At 43.2% G+C, this 27,248-nt stretch overlaps 2 protein-coding genes across 17 annotated transcripts in view; one reads left to right on the top strand and one right to left on the bottom strand.

The window, feature by feature from the left end:
• MRPS14 (mitochondrial ribosomal protein S14) overlaps positions 1-27,248 on the bottom strand; it is an 868,813-nt gene that overhangs the window by 96,563 nt on the left and 745,002 nt on the right. The window lies entirely within an intron of this gene.
• Positions 1-27,248, top strand: part of TNN (tenascin N) — a 123,238-nt gene that overhangs the window by 83,051 nt on the left and 12,939 nt on the right. Inside the window, exons 12-17 of the mRNA XM_050794339.1 lie at positions 10,041-10,307; positions 11,663-11,926; positions 16,184-16,447; positions 19,301-19,431; positions 20,370-20,502; positions 20,933-21,084. Of these exons, the coding sequence (XP_050650296.1) occupies positions 10,041-10,307; positions 11,663-11,926; positions 16,184-16,447; positions 19,301-19,431; positions 20,370-20,502; positions 20,933-21,084 (1,211 nt within the window). The remainder of the gene's footprint in view (positions 1-10,040; positions 10,308-11,662; positions 11,927-16,183; positions 16,448-19,300; positions 19,432-20,369; positions 20,503-20,932; positions 21,085-27,248) is intronic.

The raw sequence follows: 27,248 nt of genomic DNA, 5'->3' as shown, positions 1-27,248 counted from the left end.
ACACACTAACTGCTTCACCTTGACAAGGAATAAATATTAAGAAGTAACTATCATGCTGAGGGAGCCAGACTTAGGGATTGTGATCAAAAAACACCTTAAAAAAAAAAACATTCCTCATCTATTTAAACCCTTTGCAAGCTTGTTTTTGTTCCTGCCCTCCGAATGAATGTTTTAGGCAGAAATAATAACAGTGTTTCATTAGCTAAAAATAAGCAAATATCTAGTCATTTTTAGTTCCCCAGATATATAATTTTAGTACTTATGTCATTTTCATGCAATAGTCCCTACTTCCCTACATGAAATCTCCTCTCTCTCAGCTTGGGCCACCTGTGGGCCAGCTGCCTGCTCCAGGCAGGGGACATGCAGTTTCTCTTGTATTTTCTGCTGTGTACCTCAAGCGCTGCTCTTCTAGCTTGCTGTATGCAGTTTCTCACCCATTTATCTTTGGCGTTGCTGGGAGAGGTAAACTGATGAGAGGTGAGGGGTGAGGATGGGGAGAGGTGAAGGGTTAGGAAGGAGGAGAAGTGAAGGGTCAAGGGTAAGGAGAGGTGAGGGGTCAGGAGGAGGAGAGGTGAGGGGTCAGGAGGAGGAGAGGTGAGGGTTCAGGAGGGGGAGAGGTGAGGGGTCAGTAAGAGGAGAGTTGAGGGCTCAGGAGGAGGAGACGTGAGGGTTCAGGAGGGGGAGAGGTGAGGGTTCAGGAGGGGGAGAGGTGAGGGTTCAGGAGGGGGAGAGGTGAGGGTTCAGGAGGGGGAGAGGTGAGGGGTCAGTAAGAGGAGAGGTGAGGGTTCAGGAGGGGGAGAGGTGAGGGGTCAGGAGGGGAGAGATGATGGGTCAGGAGGGGAAGAGTTGAGGGAGTCAGGAGGGGACGAGGTGAAGGGTCAGGATGAGGAGAAGTGAGGGGTCAGGAGGAAGAGAAGTGAGTGGTCAAGAGAGAATAGAGGCCAGGGGTTAGGGAGGAGGGAGCCAGGGGTCGTGGAAGGTCATGCTTGACTGTAACAGGTGTTTGGGCCTGCCCTGGAGCCTGACGAGTGCTAAAGCTGACTCCTTCATGAAGCACTTCTGTGCTCCTCTTCCGCTGTGGGTCTCTCACTGTAGGCAAATGCCTGTCTTCCACTGGTCTTTTACTTCCTTTCCTCTGCCAATACATCAGGGGTTCCCCCAGCGTCTCTCTGGTGGGGTTGCCCTGCCCCTCTAGGTGATCCTCTTGGACAGCTTCTAATACAACCCCAGGCCTACCCTGCTGTGCTGGGCCCAAGTCTGGTCCATGGAGAACCTGCATGCATCCTTTGTCCATTCAACCAGATGCGCAACTCTTTTGCAATGCTACAGCCTATCTTGGCTCTGTGTCGCAGCAACCAGCTATTTCCTTACCTCTTAGATATTTTAGCATATGTCAGACACCAGCCCATATGGATCCCCAAGCTTTGGGCAGGGCTTCTCACCCTTGGCACTATTGCTATTTTGGGGTGGATAACTCTTTGTTGCAGGGGTCTATCTTGTGCATTGTAAGATGTTTAGCAGCATCCTTGCTGTCTCCCCCTATCCCACACTGAGTTATGACAACGAAAACTGTCTCCAGACATTGCTGATTGCCCCTGGTTGAAAACTGCTGCTCTAGGGTATACAAAACAAAGTCTGTCAGGGATTCTATTGAAAACTGCTTATTCAAGGCTTGGGCCTCACCCATGGGACTCACAGTGTATCTTTTTCCAAATAAATCCCTTCTTTAAGTCCCACCTCATTGAATTCTCCAACATCTTTTATAGGGTGAAAACTGTTGGTCAGCCAAGGGTCACAAAACTGTTGTTGATCTTGCTTTGACTATGGTCCCTCAGGTTGGAATGTAGATACCCATTTTCTTGGGGTTACAGCCTAAACCAACATGTAATAGGATGTGTGAGCAAGTGACTTTGGGAAAATGACTTTTGTAATGAATTATTTAGAACAAAGAAATGCTAGTTGTTTTTTTTTTTTTTTTTTTTTTTTTTTTTTTTGTGTGTGTGTGTGAATGTATTTTTAAGTATCTTCTGTGTATGTGGTATGGAGGAGCATAATTTCTTGTATTTATAATGTATCAACAAGCTGGTCTTAATAATGATAGCTTATGGTCATTGGGCATCTACTCAGTGCTAAGAACTCATAATAGACATTTCTGTTTTAAAAAAATTGATACATAATAATATACATATTTATAGGTACATGTGATATTTTAATACATGCTTGCCATGTGTGATGATCAAATCAGGGTAATCAGGATATCCATCAGCTCAACATTCAACATTTCTTTGAGTTAGAAACATGTCAAATTTTCTCTTCTAGCTATTTTGAAATGTACAATAAATTGTTGTTAATAGTATCCTACTGTGCTATCAAGCACTAGAATGTATTTCTTCTATCCAACTGTATTTTTAAACCCTTAAGCCAACCTGTGTTCATTCCCCTTACCCCTACACTTCCTAAGCTCTGGTAACCATCATTTTATTCACAGCTTCCATGAGATCAATTTTTTTAGCTCTCACATATAAGAACATGCAATGTTTGTGTTTCTGTGCCTGGCTTATTTCACTTAACATAATCACCTCTAGTTCGATCCATGTTGCTGCAAAGGAAAGGATTTTATTCCCTTTTATGGCTGAATAGTATTCCATTGTGTATGTATGTATATGTGTGTGTGTATATAATGTATATAATGTATATACATTGTATATTTATATATGTTATTAATATATATAATGTTATATAATATATAATATTATACACACACACACACACATATATATATCACAATTTCTTTATCCATCCACTAGTGGACAGTTAGGTTAATTCAGTATTTTGGCTATTATGAATAGTGCTGCAGTAAACATGGGCATGCAGATAGTTCTTTGATCTACTGATTCCTTTTTTTTTGGATGTATACTCAGCAATGAGGTTGCTGGATCATATGGTACATCTACTTTTAGTTTTTTAAGGAAACTCCATAGCTTTTATCCATAGTGGCTGTGCTAATTGCCATTCCCACCAGCAGTGAACTAGTATTCCCCTTTCTCCACATCATCACCAGTATCTGTTATTGTTTGTCTTTCTGATAATAGCAGTTTTAACTGGGATGAGATGATATCTCAATGTGGTTTTGATTTGCATTTCCTTGATGATTAGTGGTGTTGAACATTTTTTCATAAATGTTTGTTGGCCATTTGTATGTCTTCTTTTGAGAAATGTCTATTTAGATCATTTGCCCAATTTAAAATAAGATGATGATGATGATTGTTATTATTATTTTGCTATTGAGTTGTTTGAATCCCTTATGTATTCTGTTTATTAATACCTTATCATACAGACAGCTTGCAAATAGTTTCTCCCATTATGTAGGTTGTCTCTGCATTATTTTGATTATTTCCTTTGCTGTGCAAAAGCTTTTTAGTTTGATGTATTTCCATTTGTCTATTTTTGCTTTTGTTGCCTGTGCTTGTTGCAGTCTTACCCAAAATATCTGCCTAGACCAATGTTCTAAAGTGTTTCCCCAATGTTTTCTTCTGTAGTTTCATAGTTTCAAGTCTTACATTTAATTCTTTAAGCCATTTTAATTTAATTTTTGAATAAGGTGAGAAATAGAGGTCTAGTTTTATTCTTCTGCATATAGATACTCAGTTTTCCTAGAACTACTTATTGAAGAGCCTGTTCTTTCCCCACTGAATGTTCTTGGTTACTTGTCAAAAATCAGTTGGCTCTAAATATGTGGATTTATTTCTGGGTTCTCTATTCTGTTCCATTGTGTCTATGTGTCTGTTTTTATGTCAGTACCATGCTGTTTTGTTTACTATAGCTTTGTAGTACATATTAAAGTCAGCTCGTGTGATGCCTCCAGCTTTATTTTTGCTCAGGATTTCTTTGGCTATTTGGGGTCTTCTGTGGTTCCATATGAATTTTAGAATTGTTTTTTCTAGGCTGGGTGCAGTGGCTCATGCCTGTAATCCCAGCACTTTGGGAGGTCAAGGAGGGCAGATCATTTGAGGTCAGGAATTCAAGACCAGCCTGGCCAACATGGCAAAACCCCGTTTCTACTAAAAATACAAAAGAAAAAAAAAAAGAAAAGAAAAGGCTTTCCATGGTACCTCATGCCTGTAATCCTAGTACTTTGGGAGGCCAAGGTGGGTGGATCACCTGAGGTCAGAAGTTCGAGACCAGCCTGGCCAACATGGCAAAACCCTGTGTCTACAATAAATACAAAAATTAGCTGAGTGTGTTGGCAGGTGCCTGTAATCCCAGCTACTTGGGAGGCTGAGGCAGGAGAATTGCTTGAATCTGGGAGGCAGAGGTTGCAGTGAGCCAAGATCATGCCATTGCACTCCAGCCTGGGCAATAAGAGCAAAACTGTGTCTCAAAACAAAAACAAAAAAAATTAGCTGGGCATGATAGTGCATGCCTGTAATCCCAGCTACTGGGGAGGCTGAGGCAGGAGAATCACTTGAACCCAGGAGAGACGGTTGTTGCAGTGAGCTGAGATCATGCCACTCCACTGCAGCCTGGGATACAGAGTAAGACTGTCCCAAAAAAAAAAAAAAAAAAATTGTTTTTTCTAAAGAATGTCATTGATAATTTTGATACAGATTGCATTGAATCTATAGATTGCTTTTGGTAGTACAGTTATTTTTACAATATTCTTCCCATTCATGAACATAGGATATATTTCCATTTTTTGGTGACATCTTCAATTTCTTTCATCAGTGTTTTATAGTTTTTCCTTGTAGAGATCTTTCACCTCTTTGGTTAAATTTATATATGGGTGTGTTTTTAAAAGTAGCTATTGTGAAAGGGATTGCTTCTTTGATTTTTTTTTTTTTTTTTTTTTTTTTTTTTGCTAGTTCATTGCTGGTGTATAGAAACACTACTGATTTTTACATGTTAATTTTGTGTCATGAAACTTTATTGAATTTGTCAGTTCTAAGAGTGTTTTGGTAGAGCTTTTTAGGGTTTTCTGTATATAAGATCATGTTATCTGCAAACAGGGACAATTTGGCTTCCTTTTTTTCAATTTGGATGCTCTTTATTCTTTTCTGTTGCCTAATTGCTCTGGCTAGGACTGCCAGTACTATGTTGAATAAGAGTGGTAAAAGTGGTCATCCTTGTCTTGTTCTGGTTCTTAGAGAAAAGCTTGCAGTTTTTCCCCAATCAGTGCATTATTAGCTGTGGCTTTGTCTTATATGGACTTTAGCGTGTTGAGGTATGCTTCTTTTATATCTAGCTTGTTGAGAGTTTTTATCATGAAACATTGTTGAATTTTATCAAATGCTTTTTACATCTGTTGAGATGATCTTTTTATTCTTCATTCTGTTGAGATGGTATTTTTATTCTTCATTCTGTTTGTGATGTGTCACATTTATTGATTTGTATATGTTGAACTATTCTTGCATCCCTGGGATAAATCTCACTTGTATCCTCTTGCTGAATTGATCTCTTTTTCTTTACATAATAACCTCCTTTGCCTCTTTTTATACTTTTGACTTAAATCTGTTTAATCTCATGTAAGCATAGCTACTCCTGTTTGCTTTTGGTTTCTGTTTACATGGAATATCTTTTTCCATCCCTTCACTTTGCATCTATATGTGTTTCCACAGGTGAAGGAAGATTCTTGTAGGTAGCACATAAGTGGGTCATTTTTTAAAGATCCATTCAGCCAGTCTGTCTTTTTTTTTTTTTTTTTTTTTTTTTTTTTTTTTTTTTTTTTTAGGCAAAGCCTCACTCTGTTGCCCAGGCTGGAATGCAGTGGTGTAATCTCGGCTCACTGCAACCTCTGCCTCTCAGGTTCAAGTGATTCTTCCACCTCAACCCCTCAAGTAGCTGGAACTATAGGCATGTGCCACCACGTCTGGCTAATTTTTTTCTGTGTGTGTATTTTTAGTAGAGATGGGATTTCACCATGTTGGCTAGGCTGGTCTCAAACTCTTGACCTTCAAGTGATCAGCCTGCCTCAGCCTCCCAAAGTGCTGGGATTACAGGCATGAACCCTGTGCCCGGCCTCAGCCAGTCTATCTTTTAAGTGGAGAATTTAATCCATTTACATTCAAGGTTATTATTGATAGGACGGGAGTGACTCCTGTCATTTGTAAATTGTTTTCTAGATTATTTTGTATATCCTTTGTTAATTTCTTCTTCTATTATTGTTTATTATTGTGGTTTGGTAGGTTTTTGTAGTATTGAGGCTTGATCCTTTTCTTTCTCCTTTGTGTATCTGCTCTGCCAGTGAGTTTATACTTTTCTATGTTCTCATGATTGTGATTATCATCTTTTTGCTTCCAGATGTAGGACTCCCTTGAGCATTTCTTGTAGAGCCAGTTTAGTGGTGATGGGTTCCCTCAGTTTTTGCTTTTCTAGGAAAGACTTTGTTTCTCCCTCATTCTGAAGAATAGACTTGTTGGGTATGGTATTCTCAGTTGACAGTTTTTTTCACCCCTTTCAGATACATGGACTATATCATCGCTTTCTCTCCTGGTCTATAAGATTTCTGCTGAGAAATTTATGGTTAGTCTAAGGGGAATTCCCTTATATGTGACCTAACACTTTTCTTTTACTGTTTTGAGAATTTTCTCTTTGTCTTTGACTATTGACAACTTGACTATAATATACTTCAGGAAGCACCGTTTTTGGGTTGGATCTATTTAGGGACTTGAGCTTCCTGGATCTGAATATTCATATCTCTCCCCAGACTTGGGATGTTTTCAGCTATTATTTCATTAAGTAGGTTTTCTATACCTTTTTACATCTTTTTTCTTTCTGGAGCTCCTATAATATGAATATTTATTCACTTAATAGTATCCCATAGGTTTTGTAGGCCTTCTTTACTCTTTTTCATTTTTATTTCTTTTTTTCTCTCACTGGGTAATGTCAAACAATTTATCTTCAAGTTCAGCGATTCCTTTTTTCTGCTAGATCAAATCTGCTGTTGAAATTCTTCATTATATTTTTAAATTTCATTCTTTGAATTTGTTAGCTGTGTTTCTTTTTTGTGATATCTATTTCTTCATTGAATTTCTCATTCATATCATGTATTATTTTTCTGATTTCATCAAATTGTCTGTCTGTATTTTTTGAATTTCATTAAGTTTCCTTAAGATCATTATTTTGAATTCCTTTTCTGACAATGTATTGATTTGTTTTTAATTGGGGTCTGTTTCTAGAGAGTTATTATGTTCCTTTGGTGGTGTCATATTTTCTTGCTTTCTTCATGTTCCCTGTGTCCCTGCATTGAGGTCTGTGTGTCTGGTTGAACAATTGCTTCTTCCAAACTTTCTAGAGTGACTTTCTTAGAGAAATACTTTTACCTTGGTTGAATTTTAATGCGCCAGTTGGGAAGGGTGGTTCTTGTAAGTTCAGTGGTATAGTCTTTGTGCAGCTTCTTTGACTGTGTTTGACATCAGCAATAACTATGAACATATCAGTGGCCTAGACTACAGAAGTTTGTGGTAGTGGTGGTGGCAGCATAGGTTGTTAATGTCCTTGGTGGCAAGGGCTGTTGTGGCAAGGGCTATTCTATTCTTATTTTCTCCATAATGGGAAGACTTAGCTGAAGGGCTCTCTCTTGGTGTCAGGTCTGACATGGCATAGAAGCAGCTGCCAAGGCACTGGATTTCAAGTACAGGTGCTCAAAGCAACTATGGGGCAAGTTCTTACTTAGGCTCAGGGTCTTGTGAACCTATAGTGGCACTTCAGTCTTGGGATGCAGAGTGGTCTCTGTGTCAGGGCTGGATATAGGTTGCCCATGGTGCCTATCAGCTTGGCTTCAGGGGGTCAGGTTGTAACTGTAATTCTACCCCTGGTGGGCAGGGTGCAGCCCTGGTTTAACTTGGAAGAGAAAGAAGGGCTCTGGAAGTGTGAACCCAGAGTGCAAGATATGGCTGTAATTGCTGTAATTTGGGAAACTGCACCAATAGAGTTCAGTGGCAACTTGGATCCCTAGGGGTGAGGAATTCTGTAGTGGTGATTCTAGACTCTGCAATGGTGGGACTTGACAGTATCCCAGTCTCTGTGAGGCCAGATGCAGCAGCAGCAAGCTCCCCAAAATAATCAAGCACACTGTTTTTTGGGCTGTACCAGGGCAGGGAGCAGCACAGCAATGACTCTACTCCCTGGGAGAAGGGTGTCTCAGGAGTTCAGACTCAAGGGGCCTACTCCAGCTCTAAAGAAGCAGAATACTAGAGCTGTCTGGCCAGTAAGGTGGGGTGTCTCAGCCAGCCACTGCTGTATTTCCCTGGGACCTAGGATACTATGTCAGCACAGCCCTAGGATATACAGCTGCTCAGGTTGGCTGAGGCACTGATTCCCCAGCAGGCAATGTGCCACTCCAGTTCAGTCCTGAGGGATGTGACTATTCTAGATAGCCTCAACACCATTGTCCTGGGATATAGGGCTCTGCTAAAAGCATTGTTCACTTAGGAACTGAAACTAGTGCAGTTTCGGCTTAGGCCCCTATGGGTAGGGTGCTGCCTAGTGTGAGAGAAGTGGGTGGAGCTGTTTTACCAAAGTACTGATTCTCCAGGGAAGAGGGTACAGCTTCAGCTCTGGAATGAGTGGGTAGGGGATGGGGATGTGGAGTGGTTCCACTGCTGCTTGGCCCCATGGGGAAAGGTGTAACAGTTGCTCACAGCTCTGCTTGGAGATGTCAGGTCACTGAGTGGTGGTGTCTCAGCAGCAGTTTACCCTCAGGGATGAAGGGGTGAATGGCTACTCACCCTCAGAGCAAGACACATTCCAACAGTAGTCCCGGTTCCAAGATGCCAAGACGGTGTAGCACAGTAGCCATGCAGGCCACAGAGGATGGGGCACAGTATTGGCTCCATCTCTAAGGAGCATAGTTGTGTGCCTGTAGGCAGCTCCCTCAGCTGGGCTTAGTGCCTGTGAAAGCTGTAGGAGATCCCAATGGTGATGATGGTAGGTGTACAAGGTGCTGATAGGGGCTACTGGGATCTTCTTGCTTACCTTTTGCTGTAGGGAGAAGTTCTTCCTGGTTTCCAGCTGCTCTTAGCTGGGCAATGGAGTGCTGGGATCCCAGGGTTTCCTTCTGTTCTCTATCTGGCTATCCTGAGTTTCTGTGCTTACCAGAGTTTCTGTTTCTCCTTTGATATAATCCTGCACTCTCCTTTAGTTTTTTAAAAAATATTGTTGTTTATTCTTTGTTGTTGTTGTTTTTGTGCAGAAGACGAGTGTCAGGGATTTCTAATTGGCCATCTTGCTGACATCACACTAGGAAACATGTTATTAACTCATATAATACTCACAATAATTCTGTAGAATATGTACTAATATTATTTTTCCCTGCCTTTTTTTCTCTTGTGGAGAAAATTGAGGCAGAGAGGTAGGTTTGCCCTTAATTACGTTTTAAATTATAGAGTAAATATTCTGTGGCTTCAGAGTGGTAAACACTGTAATACTTTAACATTTTCAAAGCCCTTTGCTACATAACATTTTTTTCTCTTGGTTTACAGAGCTACTCAGAGTGTGGTAAGTGCAATAATCACTAACAACCACTTTTAACAAATACAGAAGTAAAGTAAAGCAATTTGCCCAAAGTCACAAAAACAAGTTAGTAAGTTATGAAATTAGTTACATGCATGGAATATTCATGCTTGAAGGAATCTTAAAAGTTTATCAAACCCAAACCTCAGATTTTACAGATGAAGAAGCTGAGGCCCAGCCAGCAGCAACTGAACTGTCCAGAGCCACAGCTGGCAGACGGCAGAGCTGGGATTAGATTGCTAGTAACCTGGCTCCACCCTGCACCTCTACTCTGCCTCTCTGGGCTGGAACTAGAACCCAGTTCTTCTGACTTTGGATTTAGTACTCATACCACTCTCCTGTGCTGCTTTATTGAAAATCCAAGAATCCAGCTGTGGGGATAAGGTCTACATCCATGAAATGACTGAAAACCAGCATGTGATATGGAGAAACCATAAGAACAGGAAACTGCCTCACCACAAGTGAAATGCCCAGATCTCACTCTTTGCTACCTGTTAATAGTGTTTATTGATCAGCAATTTTTTTTTCAGACATTGACAGCCCCCAAAACCTGGTGACTGACTGGGTGACAGAGAATATGGCCACTGTCTCCTGGGACCCAGTGCAGGCCACTATTGACAGGTATGTGGTGCGCTACACCTCTGCCAAGGACGGAGAGACCAGGGAGGTTCCGGTGGGGAAGGAGCAGAACAGCACTGTCCTGACAGGCCTGAGGCCTGGTGTGGAGTACACGGTGCACGTGTGGGCCCAGAAGGGGGCCCAGGAGAGCAAGAAGGCTGACACCAAGGCCCAGACAGGTAAGGAGCATTGTTCTTTGGGAATATAAGAGCTTTCATGCTAAGTCAATGGATGACAAGTTTTGTTTTCCTTCTCTGACATTGGCAGAAATCAATGATTAATGGAAGAGTGGGATGGCGTCCATCCTTTCATAACAGATTACACACACCATCCCTCATTTTCCTTTAACTAGTTTCCTTGCAAGTCAGGGCCACATGGCAGTCTCCAAGCTATGATTACATGGTCAAGTCCATCAGCTCCTCTTCTGATTGCATGGATCTTTTGCCGTAGACAGTATCAAGGGTCTCTTAGTGAGTCTGTGAGTGGGAACAGAAAATGAAAATCAAATTTTATCAATAGTATACTGAAAATTTGACTTTAAGAATGTAGACGTCACATCTGCCATAGCAAGGAGATGTATATCATTTGGTTTATGACAAATGAATCATATTATAACTATAAAACAAATTTATAACTAGAAATTATGATAAGTTCTATAAAGGAGATGACACAGTGTAGGTGTAGAGAATAATGAAGTCGTGATGTTTCTCAGATAGGATGGGTAAATAGCAATAGGATACACATGACCAGAACAACCAAATAACTGTTGCTTAAACAAGAAAAGAGCATGTTCCCCTCTGTGGAACAGCAGAGTATACATTGGCCAGAGTTTTGAGGATAAGGACAGCTCTTGCGTTATATTCTTATTTTAGTGGAAGCGATATCTAACCATATTTTGTACCGTGATTTAATCAGCAAACCAGCATGATGAGTGAATCTATGATATACTAGAGAATATTCACCCAGGGTTTTACTTTTTGCTGATTTATTTAATAATATATAGTAAGTACTTTCCATGTGTCCTGCTCACTACTAGGCACTGGGAACACAGGAGAATAGGATGCTGCCCTTTCCCTCCAGGGGCTTATATTTAGGGGTGGCTTTTAGAATCTTCTAGTATGAAATAGGAGGTCTTTACTGACATGATGCCAGACACAAAATTGTTAGTTCCTTGTGAGCAGAAACCATGTATTTCCCAACTCTGGATTCTGCACACTGTCTAGAACATTTCGTGCATAGAGTTGGGGCTTGATATACCCTTTCTAGATGAATAAAAGATTTGTTTTGCTAAAGACTTGGTAGAGGTAACAGCCTGGATTTTCAGTTTCTGATCTATTTTGCTTTTCACTTGAGGAGCCTGGTGTATCTCCGGGGAGAAGATGATGTCCATGAACCAGCTAAAAACAAAACAAGAGCATATGAGGCGGAAACCCCATAAAACATGAAAGGGTTTCACCCCACGCAAAATGGTCATGAGTTTCTGCACTCTGGGACCTGTTCATAGTGCATATTGATCAGCATTTTTTTTTTCCAGACATTGACAGCCCCAAAAACCTGGTCACTGACCGGGTGACAGAGAATACAGCCACTGTCTCCTGGGACCTGGTGCAGGCCACCATTGACAGGTATGTGGTGCGCTACACATCTGCCAATGGAGAGACCAGGGAGGTTCCAGTGGGGAAGGAGCAGAGCAGCACCGTCCTGACGGGCCTGAGGCCAGGCGTGGAGTACACGGTGCACGTGTGGGCCCAGAAGGGGAACCAGGAGAGCAAGAAGGCTGACACCAAGGCCCAGACAGGTAATAGGAGTGAAGAGAAGAGCAAACCGGGGTAGTTAATGCAGGTTGATCTATTGCAGCTGAGTGGTGATGCAGCTGCTTTTGGCATCTGTAACCGCAGGGCTGCAGAGTGTTTTAGGAGAGTTTGCTGTAAAAAAAAAAAAAAAAACAAAACAAAAAACAAAACAAACACTTTCATTCACCTAAAGAAAGAACAAAGTGTTACAGGATACAGGAAAGGGGTCCCAATCCAGACCCTTAGAAAGGGTTCTTGGATCTCATGGAAGAAAGAGTTCAGGGCGAGTCCATAGAGTAAAGTGAAAACAAGTTATTAGGAAAGTAAAGGAATCAAAGAATGGTTACTAGCCATAGGCAGCGCAGCCCCGAGGGCTTCTGGTTGTCCATTTTTATGGTTATTTCTTGATGATATGCTAAACAAAAGGTGGATTATTCATACCTCCCCTTGTTAGACCATACAGGGTGACTTTCTGACATTGTCATGGCATTTGTAAACTGTCATAGCGCTGGTGGAAGTATAGTAGTCAGGATGACCAGAGGTCACTCTCATTGCCATCTTGGTTTTGGTGGGTCTTGGCTGCCTTCTTTACTGCAGCCTGTTTTATCAGCAAGGTCTTTATGACCTGTATCTTGTGCCGACCTCCTGTCTCATCCTGTGACTTAGAATGCCTTAACTGTCTGGGAATGCAGCCCAGTAGGTTTCACCCTTATTTGACCCAGTTCCTGTTCAAGATGGAGTTGCTCTGGTTCAAGCGTGTCTGAAAAACTACAGTACTGGACCCAGTGGGAGCAGTCCCACGAATGTCTTTTCCCACAAATGTCTTGGAACTCTTTCCAAAGCCTGTGTTTTCAATCATTGTGTCTCTCAGCTATAGACAATTATAGAAAATAATGTAAAACCAATATGAAAGTCTTAAAACCACTGATTAAAAACCTGTTTTGTGGCAAGCTATTTTGTGTAGGTTTGACAGAATAGACGCTGTGTAATAGAAAGGAGCAAGTATTCACCTGGGTGCTGGAGCCCTGTTTCCTTGCAGTAGGCAACTGACTTTTAGTGAGTATCGTCTAAGTGCCAGGCCTGGGGAACACAGTGGCGAACAAAACAAATATCTCTACTCTCTTGAAGTCTAGTGTGAAGATAGACAATAAATAAGAAAACACATTTAAACCCGTAAATTGTGCTAAATTCTGTGAAGGAGATGAACATGGTATAGGTATAGAGAATTACAGGGTAAGGATGTCTTGTAGATGGGAAGGGTGAGTAGTAATAGGATTGCTATGCTATTGCTATACATTGACAGAAACACTCAAACAACAGTTGCTTCAGCAGGAAAGGTGTGTATTCCTCTCTGAAGAATGGCCAGGGCTGATACGGTCGCTCCTCATCCAGGACACCCAGGCTGCTTCTGTGATTGTTGCTTAGTCATCCCTAGCAAGTTGCCCTCCTTTACCTGGTCACCACCCTGTCTGCATTGTAGCCAGTGGGAAGAGGCATGCTGAAGGTCAGGGCATCACTGGGACATTGTACACATCAGCCCTTCTCATGTTCCATTGCCAGGTCCCAGACAGACCTCACTGCACAAAAGGCTAGGAAATGAGGTCTTTAGCTGGATGGCCCTGTGCCCAGCTTTACTTCAGTTATGCTGTCCTCTCCAACACAGCAGCTGCTAGCTACATGTGGCTATTAAAATTATTTTTATTTTTATTTTATTTTCAGAGACAGGGTCTCATTCTGTTAGCTAGGCTGGAGTACAGTGGTATTATCACTGTTCACTGCAGGCTTGACCTCCTGGGCTCAAGCCATCCTCCCACCTCAGCTTCCCAAGTAACTGGGACCATGGGCACATGCCACTAAGCCTGGCTAATTTTTAATTATTTTTAGAGATGGGGTCTCACTATGTTGAACTCCTGGGCTCAAGTGATCCTCCTGCCTCGGCTTCCCAAAGTGCTGGGATTACAGGCATGGTCACCATGCCCAGCCTAAATTTTAATTAATTAAAAATAATTAAAATAAAAAATTTTCTTATTTGGATTAGCCACATTTCAAATGGTCAGTAGCCACATGTGACTAATAAAATTGTGGTATTGGACTGTGCCGATCATAGAATACTTTCATCATTGCAGAGAGATCTGTTGGACAGTGAGTATGCTTACAGAAGAAGGGGGAGAATGGATGTTGATGAAAACTAGCCATTTCTGGCAGAGGGAAGAGTATGTGTGATGTCCCTCAGCTAGAACAGTACCGGGGATGGCTGGAAAATGAAAAGAGGCTAGTTTTGCTGGAGCATAGTGGGCAGGAGAGCAAGTAGCCTGAGATGAGGTGGGAGGAGCAGGGGCAGGTCAGCCAGGACCGTTTGGTACTTAGAGGACAAAATGGGCTATATTTATTAATACTAGAAGAGTGATATGATGCAGTGTTCATTTAAAAAACACTTTCCAGGCCACAGTGAGGAGAATAAATGGATAAAATGACAAGGATAGAAGTGGGGAGATTCGTAGAGAAGCTGCTAGAAAAGTCTGGGTGCAAAATGCTGATTGTCTAGATAAGTGTGATGGCAAAAGGGATAGAGAAGAGGGGATGTCTGGAATATATTTTTGAGGTATGGATGATAATACCTGTTGATAGATTTGAGGTAGGAAGAAAATGAGGACTCAGGTATGACCTGTGTTATTTATTTGAGCAACATGGGAGATTGAACTACCATTTCTTGAGAGGGGAGACTGAGAAATAAAAAGTTTGGGGAGGAACATCAAGACTTTTAAATATTTAAGTTCAAGATACTTGTGAGATTCCTTGTTAGTTGAGTGATTCATTTATTGATTACATAAATATGGATTGAGTGTCTAATACAGGCCAGGCACTGTGGTGGAGATGCAGTTGTATAAACTAGTGAGGGGCTCAGAATTAATAGATATTGTGGAGCGATTAGCATCTAGTTGGTATTTAAAGCCACGGGCATGAGTGAGATCACCTAGGCGGAAAAGCAGAGAGAGGAAAAGAGGGAGCTTTGGGACAGGTGCAGTGGCTCTCACCTGTAATCCCAGAATTTTGGGAGGCCAAGGTAGGTGAATTGCTTGAGCTCAGGAGTTTAAGACCAGCCTGGTGAAATCCTGTCTTTACAAAAAAAATACAAAAATTGGCTGAGTGTGGTGGCATGCACCTGTATTCCCAGCTACTCAGGAGGCTGAGGTGGGAGGATTGTTTGAGCCTGGGAGGTCAAGGCTGCAGTGAGCTATCATGGCACCACTGCTCTCCAGCTTGGGTGAAAGAGCGAGACTCTGTATCAACAAAACAAAACAAAGCAAACAACAAAGAAAGGGAGCTTTGGGTGCTCCAGTGTTTGAAGGTTGCTGACAAACGACTGAAGAAGAGCCAGTGAGTTAGGAAAATCAAGGGAGTGTGTAGTCACGGAAGCTGAGAGTTGAGAGTGTTTCAAGAAGGAGGGCGTGGATCAGCTCTGCCAAATGCCACCCAGAAGCAGTGTAAAGTTGAGAAAGGCAAGTATCCATTAGAGGTGGCAATACGGATGTTGTTGGTGACTTAGACTAGCAGATTTAGTTGTGTGGCATAGAAAGATGCAAACACGATTGGAGAGTAAGCAGTGAAGTTGGGTATGTAGACATTTCTCTTGAGACAATCTGTCAGTTTAGGGTTGCAGAGAAATGGAATGATATGGGGGAGGATGGGGGATTCTAGACCTTGCTTGTCTGGGACTGATGACAGAGAAGAGGAGATTGATGACACAGGAGAGAAAGGGCAGATCCGCAGCAAAGTCCTTGAGAGGGTGGGAGGGCCCAAAATTCAGAGTGAAGAGTCTTGACTTTAACATAAGATGTCAACAGGAACTTAGCCTGTACCCTCCATTTCCCTGGGCCTGCATTCTCCTCCTGTTTTATAAGTCAGAAAGGTTGGAGGATATGACCTCGACTAGATACCAGGGAGATCAGAAAAGAGGTTATATCCACAGCAGTTATGGTGGCTCATCTTGTTGCTTAGCAAGTTTTATTGTTATTTTGATGAGAATTACAAGGACAGAAATTTTTTATATATAAAAACTGGGAGAAGATCTGATTCCTTCCAGTTTTATGTCCAGTGGTTTGTTTCCTTGGAAATGAGACCAGGGGCCTTTGACTGGTGTTTTAAGTAGAATTCTACCGTTATTAATGATAACATGATGGAGAGCACCTGGTGATGGGGTGGTAAGATGGGATGCCCTCCTTTGTTCTAAAGTTCAGCCTTTTCTAAATCCTTTTAAAAAGAAATTGACAGCCCCAAAAACCTGGTGACTGACCGGGTGACAGAGAATATGGCCACTGTCTCCTGGGACCCGGTGCAGGCCACGATTGACAAGTATGTGGTGCGCTACACCTCTGCGGATGGAGAGACCAGGGAGGTTCCGGTGGGGAAGGAGCACAGCAGCACCATCCTGACGGGCCTGAGACCGGGCATGGAGTACATGGTGCACGTGTGGGCCCAGAAGGGGGACCAGGAGAGCAAGAAGGCCGACACCAAGGCCCAGACAGGTACTGAGAGGGACCAGGCCAGGGGAACCCCTCACACTTACCAGGAGAGAACCTTCCTCCATAGGCTGGGGAAGGGAGCAGGAGGGTGGTTGCTTTACCCGAGGGCATTCTTCAAAGTGGTTCCTTTTTTATGTCTTTGAGATAATTAAGTTGACCCAACAACACAGCTAAGAGAGTGTAGAGGGAGTGCTGGTGTCAAAGGCGGCCTCCCTCACCCCTCCACCTGGCCCAGCGCTCATACTCTCCACACTTGCTCTGGAGAAAATGGTTGGGCCTTAGCTGCAGTTGGGAGAAGATAGAGGCAGGAGCCTCTTCTGTTTCCATCTTCCACAATGGAGGCAAAGGGGGTGCATCTTTCTCCTTTCCATCCTCAGTTGAGGAGGAAAGGCACCTGAACTGCATGTATTTTGTGTGTGTGATGGGGCCTCTGGTCTTGGCGGAGCATCAGGGAGGTCAGAACCCAGAAGCACTTGGAAGACAGCACTGTGCCCACCCTGAGGTCTGTGGGCCTCTTCAGGCAGTGCGGGCAAGGTCTGTCCATTCCATCCTTGGTTGAATGCACCAAATGTTGCCACAGGACCTAGAGATGTCTTGAATTTCTCTATGATCTTTATTAGTTAAAATCAACTTGCATTTTTAATCTAAAAGGTAATATATGCTTGTAGTAAATATTTTCAAACTAAACAGAGATGTGTTAAAAAAAAAAAAAATGGCTGGGCACGGAGGCTCATGCCTGTAATCCCAGCACTTTGGGAGATCGAGGCGGGCGGATCATCTGAGGCCAGGAGTTTGAGACCAGCCTAACCAACATGGGGAAACCCTGTCTCTACTAAAAATACGAAAATTAGCCAGGTGTGGTGGCAGGTGCCTGTAATCCCAGCTACTTGGGAGGCTGAGACAGGAGAATTGCTTGAACCCAGGAGGAGGTTTCAGTTAGCCAAGATTGCACCATTGCACTCCAGCCTGGGCAACAAGAGCGAGACTCCATCTCAAGAACAAACAAACAAACAATTCTTCTCTTTGTCCTGGACTCCCTAGTACGCAGTGTTGCTCTCCAGATGCAACCAGTAGCCAGTTCTCCCTCCTTCCCTTTTTCCCACTTCCTACCTCCTTCTCCCCTTCCTTTCTCTGTTCCTTTCTCCCTTATTCCTTTCTTCTCCTCTTTCTTCTTTATCTTCTCTTGGTTTCACCTTCTCCATTTTTGAAGACAGCAATAAAAAAAATTCTTATTTTCTTGCTCCATAGAAATGTGAAAGTAACTAAGACATACATCTCTAGTCCATAACCAGGGGGTGGTGGGCAAAGAGGTGGCAGGAGATTGCTTAAGATATTAAAATAGCCACAGTTTTGCCTTGATTATGAAATCAGGAAATTCGGTTTTTCTGTGAGACGACTAGAATAAAATCCATGCCAGATGTTATGCTTTAGAAAATCAAACCAAGTTGATATTACAGAAACTCAAAATTTGTCAAAACATACTAATTCAAAACAACAGCTGTCTGATTTCTATTAAAATACTGCAATTCAGTTCTCAGCTGAAATGCTACTGGGTAGAAAATAGCCTGGAGGCGTCTTTTTGGGAAGTTCTAAATTAAAATAACCTTCTGTGATAATGCTTTTTCAAAAAAGAAATTTCCATTCATATCTTCTTTGGTTAAAAAAAAAAGAGCCTTCTGACCAGTTATGATGTTGACTAGTATTTTTACTGAGCTTTCATTTTCCTGGTCTACAGTGCACACTTGCTTACCCACACTTGCTTACACACTTGCTTTCCCTCTAGTGTTTGGGTGAGGAAGTACATTGAAGAAAAGCTCTGCTTTTCCTATATCCCTTCTCTTTCCCTCCTCCCTCCCCCACCTCTTCCTTTCTTCTCTTTTCCTTCCTTCCTTCTCTTTCTTTCTTTCTTTCTTTCTTTCTTTCTTTCTTTCTTTCTTTCTTTCTTTCTTTCTTTCTTTCTTTCTTTCTTTCTCTCTCTCTCTCTCTCTCTCTCTCTTTCTTTCTTTCTTTCTTTCTTTCTTTCTTTCTTTTTTTTTTTTTGAGACAGAGTCTTGGTCTGTCGCCCAGGCTGGAGTGCAGTGGCCGGATCTCAGCTCACTGCAAGCTCCGCCTCCCGGGTTCCCGCCATTCTCCTGCCTCAGCCTCCCGAATAGCTGGGACTACAGGCGCCCGCCACCTCGCCCGGCTAGTTTTTTGTATTTTTTTAGTAGAGACGGGGTTTCACCGTGTTAGCCAGGATGGTCTCGATCTCCTGACCTCGTGATCCGCCCGCCTCGGCCTCCCAAAGTGCTGGGATTACAGGCTTGAGCCACCGCGCCCGGCCTTCTTTCTTTCTTTCTTTCTTTCTTTCTTTCTTTCTTTCTTTCTTTCTTTCTTTCTTTCTTTCTTTCTTTCTTTCTTTCTTTCTTTCTTTCTTTCTTTCTCTTTCCTTCTTTTCTTTCTTTCTTTCTCTTTCCTTCTCCCTTTCTCCCTTTCTCTCTTTCCTCCTTTCTCTCCTTCCTTCCTTCCCTCCCTCCCTCCCTCCCTCCCTCCCTTCCTTCCTTCCTTCCTTCCTTCCTTCCTTCCTTCCTTCCTTCCTTCCTTCCTTCTCTCTCTCTCTCTCTCTTTCTTTCTTTCTCTTTCCCTTCCTCTGGGACCCACCCAATGCCCTGTTCTTCTTGTCTCTAATGGGTCTGTACTTTTAGAAACAAAGGTCAGAAAGGCCCTGTGGCAGGGAGGAAGAGAGTCTGCAAACTGCTTGAAAGAAGGAGGAGAAATGGGAGAGTTTGAAAGGGGAAAATATAAACTGGTATATCAAAAATTACCTTGCCTCAGTTGTATCTTAGTAATAACAATTACCTGACTTTCTACGTACAGAAATTGACCCTCCCAGAAACCTTCGTCCATCTGCTGTAATGCAGTCTGGTGGTGTATTGACCTGGACACCCCCCTCTGCTCAGATCCATGGCTACATTCTGACCTACCAGTTCCCAGACGGCACAGTTAAGGTACGGGGGATTCCTTGTCTTTTCTCCTGGTGCCTTCTCTTCTGTGTGAAGCAAGTAACTTGGGCCAATCCGCTCATTTGGTGGCCTCATGGCAGCTTGCTGATCTTTATTGATCACATTGCTGCTTGTACATCTGCTCCGGGTTATTTTGTTTATGGTTAGTCTTCCTTAATAAATGTAAGCTCTATGTTTGTTTCATTTATCACCATATCTAAAGTGCATAGGACAGTGCTTAGCACATGGTAGGTGTTTGATATATATTTATCGAACGAATTGATTAACCCTTATTTCAAGGGTTATAGCTCCCCTTAGAATCTGAAGGCCAGCAAATTTTCAAAGCCTGTCCCAGTGGAAAATTATTATTCTCCCTCCTTGCCAATGAAGAAAGAAGGGAGGAAGGAAAAACAGGAAGGACACTTAGGTTTATTTGTTATCTTAATTAGTGCTTATGACAGCACCGCTAGGAAGATTAGCCCTATGTTTATAGAGGAAGTAAGACTGGTTCAGAAGGAAGTTTATTGAAATACCAACTATCTCCTTGTCTCAGATATCAGTGGCCAGTTTCACCTCCCCTATTAATTTCTTCTTAGCCCGGCATTGCCAGCCTGTTGCTGCCAGCGATGGCTGTAGTTAGAGCCCCTGTGTGTATCTGAAGGCCAAAGTATCCCAGAAACTTGGCCGGTAATCCTGAAGCTGCAGTCCTGGGTACTGGCTCTCAGCTGATGCTCCCAGTGGTGCTGACTCTCCATGGCATGGCTCTCCAGAGAAGTGGCTGGGACCCACTGTGATTCTGGGCTGCCACTGAGGCTTCAGAGAGACAAAAGACTGTGCCCTCAGAGAGCTTCTGTCATTAGTACCCGGGAATGCTGTTGACACCTAGGGTGCTAGTGGGTGATAAACTGAGTCACTAGCTGTCTACTATCTGCCTTGTTTGGTAGGAGATACAGCTGGGACGAGAAGACCAGAGGTTTGAGTTGCAAGGCCTGGAGCAAGGTGCCACCTACCCTGTCTCCCTTGTTGCCTTTAAGGGTGGTCTCCGGAGCAGAAATGTATCCACCACCCTCTCCACAGGTAATGTGGAATCCTGTGCTCTGAATGACCATGCAGTGAGAACCAGCATTGGAGAGGCTAGCAAAGCAGTCCAGGGAGGAGCAAGTGGATGCAGAACTATTGATTTCTCTAGGCATGGGGAAGTGGAAATGGAGTTATGTGTTCAAAAGAAATCCATCCCACAATGGGGAGGCTAAAGAGAGGAGTGAAAGAGAGTGTTATTTTGTGGGGCAGTTGAGTTGGGGGAGGAGGTGATGTGAACTTGACTTTTTCCTGGTACATTTGGGGAGTTGAATAGAAAAATAAGATATGAGTGAAGAGTTGGAAGAAGCTAAAGTAGGAAGTTACAAAATGATTTCCAAACAAAATAAGTTGCCTTAACATAGGGAGAAACTCCACCTCTTTCCTCCTTGCCCAGCTCCTAACAATACTCTCTCTGCTTGGCTCCCAGTTGGTGCCCGTTTCCCACACCCTTCGGACTGCAGTCAGGTTCAGCAGAACAGCAATGCCGCCAGTGGTCTGTACACCATCTACCTGCATGGCGATGCCAGCCGGCCCCTGCAGGTGTACTGCGACATGGACACGGACGGAGGTGGCTGGATTGTGAGTCACGCAGAACCCTGGGGAGCTCTGCATAGGGCCTTGCTTCTCAGCCCAGGATGCCGGTCATGGATGCTCCACAGAGTGTTTGGAGCCCTATTTCTTCTCCACCCATGGAAGAGAGGAGTTTTGGTGGCTTGTTGCTGTTTTTAGAGAGATCCCAATGTTACAGGAAAGCAATCCCCATCCAGATCCCAAGAGAAGGTTCTTGGATCTCATGCAAGAAAGAATTCGGGGCGAGTCCACAGTGCAAAGCAAAAGCAGGTTTATTAAGAAAGTAAAGTGGTGAAAGTACAACTACTCCATAGACAGAGTAGGGCGTTTCTGAAAGTAAGGAGGAATGCATGCACCCTAGGTACGATACTTGTTTATATATAGGATAAAAAAAGATCTTGAGGAGATGTGCTCTGTTACAAGGGTTTGTGATAGAGGATTAATTTTCTTAATTACTGTATTTTGCAAGAATCAATATTATTATATTTAAAGCAAAATTAGGAGTGCTTCTGTTCGCAAGATATCAGGATATCAGGACATTCCTAAGTCTGGGTCTGTTTAGTAAACACTGTCAATCTGTTCCCTTAACCATAAACATCTGGAGGCTCGGAATACCTAACTTTCTGGGAATGCAGCCCAGCAAGTCCCAGACCCATTGTCTTAGCACTCACTCAAGATGGCTCTGGTTCAAACGCCTCTGACACCAACCCACTGTAAGGATAGAGCCTAGTACTTATTCCCTGTCCTAGAAGGCTTGTGGGTTGATCATCATCTAGTAATGCCTTATATGTATGTATTACCTATATTTTACTTTCTTCAAAGCACTTTGAACACATGACCCTCACACAACAGCTTTAGAGTAAGTGAGAGAGGATTGTTTTTCCTATTTTACAGATAGGGACAGTGAGGCCCACAGAAAGAAGTGCTTGACCTAAGTCATACAAGAATGACAAAGCTGGGACCAGATTTCAAGACTCCAGCCTCCTAACTCATTGGTCTTCTCAGTGAGTTCATCTCAGGTCATCCAAAATGCAAATGCATAGCCTGTCTGGGGAGTTCAGTCCTCTGAACTGGAGTCTGTTGTTCAAGTTCTGTACCCTGGCTCCACAGTACAGTAACAAGGCCTTTGAGGTTTTGATTGGAAAGACTAAAGCCTGAAAGACGGAAACTTGGGCAATGCTCTAATTGTCCCTCTTCTGTGTAGACGTTTTATTCTCTCGGGCCATTGTCTGCCTAAACCACATGGCAGCTTCTTTGATTGCAGCAGCCTGATCCAATTATATGATGAGCTGCTTTTGAGGGTTGCAATCTGATCCTTCCATCTCCCCTTGCCCCTTTTCTTCCTGTGCCTGAATGATAAAGACTCTCACTGCTCCAAGCTACAATGCAGCCTTAACCTGCTGTGCCTCCGCAAGTCACTGTGGGAAAGAGAGAGCATGATCTCATAGTGCTCAAACCTTATTCATTTACACATTCACTCAGGGGCCTGGGAAACCAAAGACACTTGAGCAGACATGAATAAAAAGATACCATCTGATGAGCAGCAATGAAGAAAACTTATTATCTGCACAGCGGCATCTGACGGTTGAAAGGCAGTAATTGGATTGGTTGGGGGAAATTCTTGATTGATGTAAAAAACAACAGAACAGAATGTAACATGGGAGGTCCTCTACCCGACCAGACCCATAGGGCTGTACCTGCTGCTTTTCATCAGCACCATTGTAAGGCTAAGCATTCTGTCCCTTCAGGCCTGCAGTCCAATTTCCTGCCTTTGTGCCCATAATTGACCTTTGGCAGGATGTTTGTATTGTCTAGTGTGGCCTTTTTGTAAGCCAAGCTCCCACAGAGAAAGAGGCGTTTATCTGGGACAACATTTAGAAAGAGATCTGTCAGTCTGTCTGCCCTGGAATAGTCATGACTTATTGCACAAATATTTATTGAGTGCCTACTGTGTGTCAGGCACTGTTTCATGTACTCAAGATCCAGCAGTGAACCAAACCAATGGAAATCCCTGCCCCCAAGCAGCTTGCCATTTATATCCTGCTCATGGAAAGGACCCCTCCTCAAACACAGAGATTGGTTCCAAAAATAATAAAACCACTGTGCATTCTGACCCTCCCCAGCCCCAACCCCACCCCAAGTCTTGTTTTCTGAGCCAGATTCCTGGGGGTCGTGCATGAACTGAGGTTCTGCAGGGTTTTACTTAAAGGCACCATGCTCCAGAAAACACAGAGTCCTGAAAACTTCCCCACAAAACATTTTACTCACAGTTGGCATAGTTTTTTGGGGGGAATTCAAGAGTCCTTTGTCACTGAAGGATGACCCATAGTCAGTTTCTCTGTTTTATTGAGCTTTTAAAATCCTTTTATGGTAATTCTTCCATCCCAAGCAGCAGGAACTCAATTTGAAGAACAGACCAGAAGAACTGTGCCCTGAGGTAAACTCTGCCGCTGGTGGGAGGCTGGAAAGAACATCAGGGAACACTTAATGTCTCAAATATTTCCATCTTTGTTTTCCATCTTGAAAGTCTTAAGGGCTGCATTAGAGGCTCTTTCCACAGACATTTCAGTGCAAGTTTGACTTTTTTTCTCTGTATTTAGTCATTCAGGGCATTGAATAAGTTCTAAAATGCAATGACCACTCTAGTATAGAACGAGACATAAAGAGGTTTTTTTTCCCCCCTTTGAAACTTACTTGGTCAGGGGGTTTTATGATACCCTAATAGTTCATTATAGGGTGTTTTCATCTCATCAAATGAGAGTGGCTTAGATTCTGAGTGAGTCAGTTAAGGCTGCCTGATCCAGATGCATCAGTGGTCCCTGTGGGTCCGTTCATTTGGAAACGGATATAATAAAATGCAAACCAACATTTATTGAGCGATCATAACAACTTCTTATATCTCTATGTGCCACGGTCTGGCTTAACTACTTTATGATTTACTATGATTAATGACCTTGCTGAAGCCTTGATTTAAGCTTGTGACCGAGAGGCTGTTAACATGTTAATCTAACAGTTTGGAAAAGTGAGGCTTGTCAAGGTTGCCCAAGCACACAGCTAGTAAGTATAGAGCTGGTTCTGGTTCAAAACAGTGATGCAAAGAGCACCAGAATCATTTTTGGAAGCTTCCCTGGCCCAGATGAAGTATTGTTACACACACACACACACACACACACACACTGCTGGAAAGCTCCTATCAAGCTTGGGCACTGGGTCCATTGATTGGAGATAGAGACCAAATACCTTTGTAATGCATCCTAGAAAGGAAAGGCTGGATTTGAGCCTGACCTTGTGGTGGGAACGTGATTTGACCCGATGTATGTGGAGCCATACATCAGTGCTACATCTGTCCTAAATTTCCACTGTCCACGGTACAACAAGAGTCTCAAGGAAGGGGTGGGATCAGGCACCTTGTTAGGAAATTAGCAAGTTCTCAGAGTCTTTGGAAATGCTATTTGCGAAACAGATTCAGTAGGGCTGGTATTTTCAGACTTTCTGACAGAAAGATAAGGTTTATGCGTGGTCTCTGTATCAGTGATTAGCTGTAGCACTCTGGATACTCGCTTTTCTGGACTTTCACATCTGTCAAATGGCATCATAAATACTTGCTCCAGGGCCAGCACTCAACAGATGCTCACGAAATGATTGTCATCTAAGTGAATAAATGAGTGAAAAAAAAGTGAGGGAAGCCAAGAAGGAAACAGGGCACCTTTAAAAGATGGATCCTTGAGCAAAGGGGAAAGAGAGCAACAATGTTAACGCGGTGTTAACTGTTTGTCGTGATCTTTCCTATATTCTGTTTGGCAGCTCTTGCCCATTTATAGAACATTTTATGTGGTGTCTCATTTAGTTCTCCCAGCAGTCTTATGAGGTAGGCTCTTCTCTTCCCTTCCATTCCTGTTTTACCATGAGCTGGCCGAGGGTCAGGAATAGAAGAGGCTGCCTCAGCAATCCCCACCCGTCCCCTGCCCAGGAAGTGGCTGTGGTCTGACTTGGAGCCTGGAGCCTTCTGCATCCATGGTGCCCCACTCCTTGGCCAGCAAACTTGGATGGGTGCTTTGGAAGGAGTTAAATATGAATTCCCATGTGGAGTTCTCAGCATTGCTGCAGGGTAACCTACTGTCTCCTCCCTCCCTTTCTCTTTCCGGAGAAAAATATAAAGAATGCACAAATGTCAGGCGGTTTACCTTATAAATTCAAAATAATGTGTTTTACTTCAAGGCACATGCTGTGAAGTCTAGTGGAAAGGAGGGAGATTAGATTTTGTGTTGGGGCTTCTGCATCTGAATGAATGCAAAGAAAAATAGGCAGAGAGAGAAATGCAATTCCAGCCTTTGGTTAATGGGAATCGTTCCTGAGGTTAGCTAGGATGGCATTCAGCTTGGTTCTCAAGGTCATGTGGAATTAGATGTGTTATCAATTTCAGTAGTGTACACAGGTGTGTGTAGGTACTTTTCAGATTTACTTCCTATAAAAGAATCCAATTTACTGTGACTGGAACAGTGCCTTCCTTCTCCAAACAGAGGAATTTTTGAAAAGAAAGCAGTCCACACTTTGGTGAATGGTACCCAACTCTGCCTCCATTTTCTTGCTTCTCACTCATTCTTTGTTCCGTTCCAGTTTGGCTTCTGTCCATATCTCACACTGACACAGCCCTAGGTAAAATCACCAGTGATTTCTGTGCCACTAAATTCTAGGGATGGTTTTGACCTCCTGTTCCTTGACCTCTCATCAGTACTTGACACTACTGACCACACCTTTCTCTTTGTGGCTTTTGTGATTCCATATTTTTCTAGTTTCTTTTTCTCCACTTCTGTTGCCCCTTCTCTTTCCTTGATGGATTTGTCCTTCTTCGTTATACATACTGGATGTCCTCAAGGCTTGATTCTAGGCCACTTTATCTTTTCAGTTCCCATTTTCTTCCTACGTGGTCTCATCTTTTCCCATGACTTCATTTTACCCTCCTCTGGGTCCCATGCTTCTCTGCACTAACTAGGATGGAATAGGCTATGCTGCAGTAACAAACCAACTCTAAATTCCAGCAATTGAACAAACACAATGTATTTTTCTCATGTGTGCAATGTGTTGTGCAGGTTTGGCAGCCAGTTACAAGTGTGACTCATGGATTCAGGCTGTTTCCATCTCATAGTTCTTTTGTTTCAGTATGTGGCCTTTCCCATGGCCCTGTGGTGCATGGCAGTAGAAGAGAGAGTGTGGAGAACCCACCCACACACAAAAGGCTCCCACCTACAGCCTTTTGGCTGCAAATAGTCACATGGCTCCAACTTGAATGCAAGGGAAGCTGTAAATGGACATCCTCCTGTGTTCCTGGGAAGAAGAAAGTGAACTGGGACTCGGTGAACTCCTAGCATTGCCTGAGACACACTCTACCTCAATAAGTCTAGCCTAGACCTCTCTTTAGAACTCCAGCCCTTACATCCAATTGCTCTGTGATATTTTCATTCACCAGCATACCTCAGAAATAACTCACACTTACCACATCCCCAAATGAGCTCATGAGCCACTCATAAAATCTGTACTCGGCCAGGCATGGTGGCTCACACTTTCACTTTGGGAGGCCGAGGTGTGTGGATCATGAAGTCAGGAGTTCAAGACCAGCCTGGCCAATATGGTAAAACCCTGTCACTACTAAAAATACAAAAAGTAGCTGGGCATGATGGTGTGTGCCTGTAATCCCAGGTACTCGGGAGGCTGAGGCAGGAGAGTCACTTGAACCTGGGAGGTGGAGGTTGCAATGAGCCAAGATTACACCACTACACTCCAGCCTGGGCAATGAAGTGAGACTCCGCCTCAAAAAACAAACAAACAACAACAACAACAAAAACCCCAAAAACTACAACCTGTCCTCTCTGAATCCCCCATCTCAGTGAATAGCTGAGGGAAGAGTCATCTGCAAGCCCAAACTATAAGAAACTTATCTTACCTTGACTTCCTCCTCTTTCAGTTCCACATTCTGTCACCAGCCCTGTCAACTTTACCTTTTATCCACTTCCGTCTATCCTCAGGGCATCCCTCATCCAAGCTACTGTCCCCCTTCATCTGCACTCTACAGTGGTCTCCTAACTAGTCATCTCACTTCCACTCTTACCGCTGACCAGTCCATTCCATGCACGATAGCTAGAGATGAATCTGATCGGATCTCATTTCCTGCTTAA

The sequence above is a fragment of the Macaca thibetana genome, chromosome 1 (genome assembly GCF_024542745.1).
Source record: "Macaca thibetana thibetana isolate TM-01 chromosome 1, ASM2454274v1, whole genome shotgun sequence".
In the NCBI taxonomy this organism is placed as follows: Eukaryota; Metazoa; Chordata; class Mammalia; order Primates; family Cercopithecidae; genus Macaca; species Macaca thibetana.
Note: the sequence above shows the minus strand (reverse complement) of the source record. Positions and strands in the feature narration are given on the sequence as shown.